Genomic DNA, 3,849 nt, shown 5'->3' with positions numbered 1-3,849 from the left:
CTGTACTGAGTCCATTCATTTGATATAGTACTAATGCTTTTCAATTGTTTCCATAGGACTACATTTGATTTTACAGCGTCAAGAAATAGCAACCGTTCGATTGGTGGACATCTTGAGCGCACGTACCTGCAATACTGAACACGTGACACGTGCAGACAAGAGTTCCCGCTGTAGTTTAAAATAGACGTTTAAACCGTTGTGATGTATATGGTATACACCTGCCAGGTAGCTAGCTAGCTTAGCATATTGAAGAATAAAACACTGAACCTAGAGATGAAGAAATGTACAGTAGTAAATCTGGACAAGTTTATTGATGATTTCACTCATCTGGAACAGGTAACTTTAACATAAAGTAGGAGGACAGCTAGTTCTTCAGGTAGGTAAGTTAACGTTAGCCCGCTAGCTAGCCAGTAACTAATCTAGCTAGCTAGCTAGCTAAATAACTCTTAAAATAGCCTATGAGCAGGCTATGCTGAATTTGCCTTAAATTAATCCTGTCATGAAAGTGGCAGTAACAACAGTTCCCCCACTGCCTGAGGATTTCAATGTAAGTTATAGGGCCACAATTAACGTTACCCTTCACTACCTTCATCAATTCTTCATGAAATCTGTTTAAAAAGCTAGGGGCATATTTATTCAGTCCTTTTATCATTTATATTTATTTGTTTTAAAAGAAAATTACAGAGCTCAAGGGTAAAAACAACATATTGGAGATCAAGTTGGATGAGACCAACAGAGTTCTGAAATTTTCTCAGACCAAAGAGAAGTGCTTGATTGAAGGTGAGGATTCTTATGCATTCAAACTCTTTTGCCTATGATCTCTAGCCAGCAGGTAGCCTAGTTTGTTAAGAGCAGTGGGCCAGTAACCTACTAGGTGTAAAATCTGTCTTTGCCCTTGAGCAAGGCACTTAACCATAATCGCTCTGCTAAATGACTGAGATGTTAAATGTCATTTAAATTGATTTTACAGTAACCACGCATCTGGATTGTGTTATCTTTAGTGATGGGTAGCACTTTGGTCTGGTTTGAAATGCCAACAAAGTGACCAATAGGAACTTTTACAAATGTCCAATTCCAATCGAAAATTTAAAGAATTGGATCTTCTCAAGGTATGGTGAAGAGGCCTACATTTCTAATTTAAAAACTATATTTATAGTGTGTGTCTCCCTCTAGTGGTCCTATAATGTAACATTAGTCCACCTGATTACGTCATTGTCCCACAGAGCGAGATGGGATGTTGGGGACAGTGAAGGGACTCCAGCAGACTCTACTGCAGCAGTGTGACCTCAGAGGTAATAATCTCCTCTGCAAGGCACTCTGGTCAACGCATCTTTAGTGTACACTATTTCTATTGTCTGAATCCAAGATGTAAACTGTTGTAATAAACGTATAATTCAATTGTAATAAACACCCTTTTATCTTACAGTGGAGAATGAAAAGTTGAAAAGCACTGTGTCAGACCTGAAAAGGCAGAGTGATAGGACAGTAGAGGTGAGGGCAGAATGATTGAAAAAACTGAATTTGAACATTTCATTCTTGCACAATAAAATAGTTTGGATTCAAAATTGACATAACAGAACAGAGAAATGGAATATGTTGCCATTGCTTCCCCCTTGTGGTTGGTTGTGGTCAGGAGCGGGAAGCTGAGATTCAGAGGCTGGTGGCAGAGATGAGAGCTGTGGGAGAGAGATATCAGAAGGAGTTGGAATCTCTGAGAGACCAGTGCAGGAGAGGGGTGGAGGACACTCACAGAGAAACACAGAGTAAACGTAAGAACACATTACACAAACCCTTCCTTTGAGTGACTGGCAGTGATCATCAATCCTGCTCATAGAGCTGCAGTGTTGCAGGTTTGTATCCCAGATTAGTGCGACCTCACCTGATTCAATGTATCAACTGATCTTCAACACATCTAAAGCTGAAGCATGTGTCTCACTACTGAGCTGGGACAAAAACTTGCAGTATTGCAGCTCTGTAGTAGTATTGAGGATCACTGGACTGTGGCATTCCATCTCTGAAACAGAATGACCTAACACAAAATGTCACACATATATCAAAATATTACATATTTAGGGCTGCCTGTTTGTCTTATGTTGTGTTTTTGTATGCAGTTGAGGCGAAAGATGCAGAACTGAAAGAGGCCCTGGAGAGGAAGGAGTCAGATATGGCAGAGATGAGAAGGAGATTGAGGGACCAGGAGAGAGAGAGGCAAAGTGAAATATTAAAGTTACAAATGGAGGTATACAGACTGGCAACAGTGCTAAAGATCAGCAGATATATATTTGTAACTGGTTTTATAGTAATAGGCAAAGCTACTCTGTGTAAAGATGACTGCTATTTTAGTCATCTGATACATACTGTAGGTAGACCAGCTTGCAGTCACAGTGATTTATTTCTGTTTTTTACAGGCAGGATAGTGCAAAGGTACATGTGGTTTTCATTTGCCGCTTGGGGTAAAGATGTACATGACGTGAGTTTGATGGACAGATCAATCCTAACACTGTTTCTTCTGCTGTCAGTTTGGTGCTAAGCTTGCCAGGGTGCAGAGTACCACACAGAGGATCCAGCAGCAGCCCCAGGGCTCAGGTTTTTTACCTCAGAACATCTTCAAACGGGTGAGGAGCCTCTGACCACGTACTAAGCCAACACTTCACACAGAAATGCGAGTTTGAAGCAACCTGTGCCCCCTTGTGCACACTTGTTTGTTGATGTTGCATGTGTTTATCCTGTGTTTCTGTATTGATGGCCTACCTATGTGTTTGTTGGTGTGCTCCCAGAAGTTCCAGTTCCTTCAGGAGGAGAAGAACAGAGAGGTCGAGGCCCTGCGCCAGAGAATCAAGGAATTGGAGAACCAGCACACCAGTGGATTCAGTGACTCCCGTCTAAAGAGAAAGAAGATTTAGCATTTTAAAATATTCAGGAGTGAAATTCATCTACAGTAGTGCCTTTGTATTCTTTTTGGTATAGTGTTCCTGGTGTTTGCTCTCAAATAGTAGTTGGGTCATTCTACGAAATGAGTGCTTTTTCATTGTTTAAATAGAAATTGTGCACCAATATTGAATTTTAAAAGCCTGTTATATTAATTGAAGTGCCCTTTAATATAGACCACATGGAGAATTCAATAAATCCGATTTTTTTATATGAGTAAAGACTTGCGCCCTCTGTGACTTCTAGGAAATATTTTAATCCACTTAATCTCAACATTTCGGCACATTTTCACCATCATTGTAAAGCCCTAGTTATTATGTTGCTTTGACAAAGTAATTTCTGAAGAGTATTATTTATATAATGTGATTGGTGATTAATTTACATCTGTCCCTCATTTTATGGTCAACACTGTTACGTGAACTGAACTCTTGTTTTAATGTGGTGAAACTTTTTTTTTTTTTTCAAAAGAAACTTTGAACATCTAATAGTTCAACCATAGTGTAAAAGCAGGTGAGTTGGTGCTGCAGACAGATATATTTGTCAGCTAATGCCGGACTATTAAAGGTCCAGTGCACTCCGTATCGTGAAAAAAATATTGACATTTTTCAGAGGGTGCTGCAGCACGCATACTTCCCGTGACTATGCACAGGGGCAGTACACCTGAAAACCAGGGGCTGCAGCTGGGCAACCTATTAGATTTACTGTTATCTTTTTATATGTGGTGTGCTGTGTCTGAAGGGAGCAGGCTGAGCTAATCTCCCTCTGGGAACATCCCCCTGATCCTCACTTCTCTCGCTACAATCAAGAGGTAAACATTGTGTGTGTCACGGACGGCGCTTTGGTTACATAGAACTGGTGTTCTCTAACCTACAGTCAAGGCCAAAGGGTCCAAAAATGCACATCCTTTACCTTTCTAAAACC

General features: G+C 40.4%; 1 protein-coding gene across 2 annotated transcripts; it reads left to right on the top strand.

The window, feature by feature from the left end:
- Positions 1 to 174: 174 nt before the first annotated feature.
- ccdc152 (coiled-coil domain containing 152) lies at positions 175 to 3,308 on the top strand. 2 transcript variants are annotated; one of them, XM_020458602.2, is made up of 8 exons: positions 175 to 336; positions 675 to 780; positions 1,224 to 1,292; positions 1,427 to 1,491; positions 1,634 to 1,769; positions 2,112 to 2,239; positions 2,520 to 2,615; positions 2,778 to 3,308. In XM_020458602.2, the coding sequence occupies exons 1-8, from the start codon at positions 274 to 276 to the stop codon at positions 2,901 to 2,903; spliced, it is 789 nt and encodes a 262-aa protein (XP_020314191.1). In that variant the 5' UTR covers positions 175 to 273; the 3' UTR covers positions 2,904 to 3,308. The 2 variants fall into 2 exon arrangements, with proteins under 2 accessions (XP_020314191.1, XP_020314192.1); XM_020458603.2 differs by having other exon boundaries at positions 175 to 547.
- The last annotated feature ends 541 nt before the right edge of the window (positions 3,309 to 3,849 follow it).

This window comes from Oncorhynchus kisutch, linkage group LG23 (genome assembly GCF_002021735.2).
Source record: "Oncorhynchus kisutch isolate 150728-3 linkage group LG23, Okis_V2, whole genome shotgun sequence".
NCBI lineage: Eukaryota > Metazoa > Chordata > Actinopteri > Salmoniformes > Salmonidae > Oncorhynchus > Oncorhynchus kisutch.
Note: the sequence above shows the minus strand (reverse complement) of the source record. Positions and strands in the feature narration are given on the sequence as shown.

Excerpts from the sequence above, each read along its gene's own strand:
- ccdc152 (XM_020458602.2), top strand. The coding sequence starts at position 274 with ATGAAGAAATGTACAGTAGTAAATCTGGACAAGTTTATTGATGATTTC. Across the intron at positions 1,770-2,111 it reads CAGAGAAACACAGAGTAAAC|TTGAGGCGAAAGATGCAGAA; the intron begins GTAAGAACACAT and ends TTTTGTATGCAG. Across the intron at positions 2,240-2,519 it reads TATTAAAGTTACAAATGGAG|TTTGGTGCTAAGCTTGCCAG; the intron begins GTATACAGACTG and ends TTCTGCTGTCAG.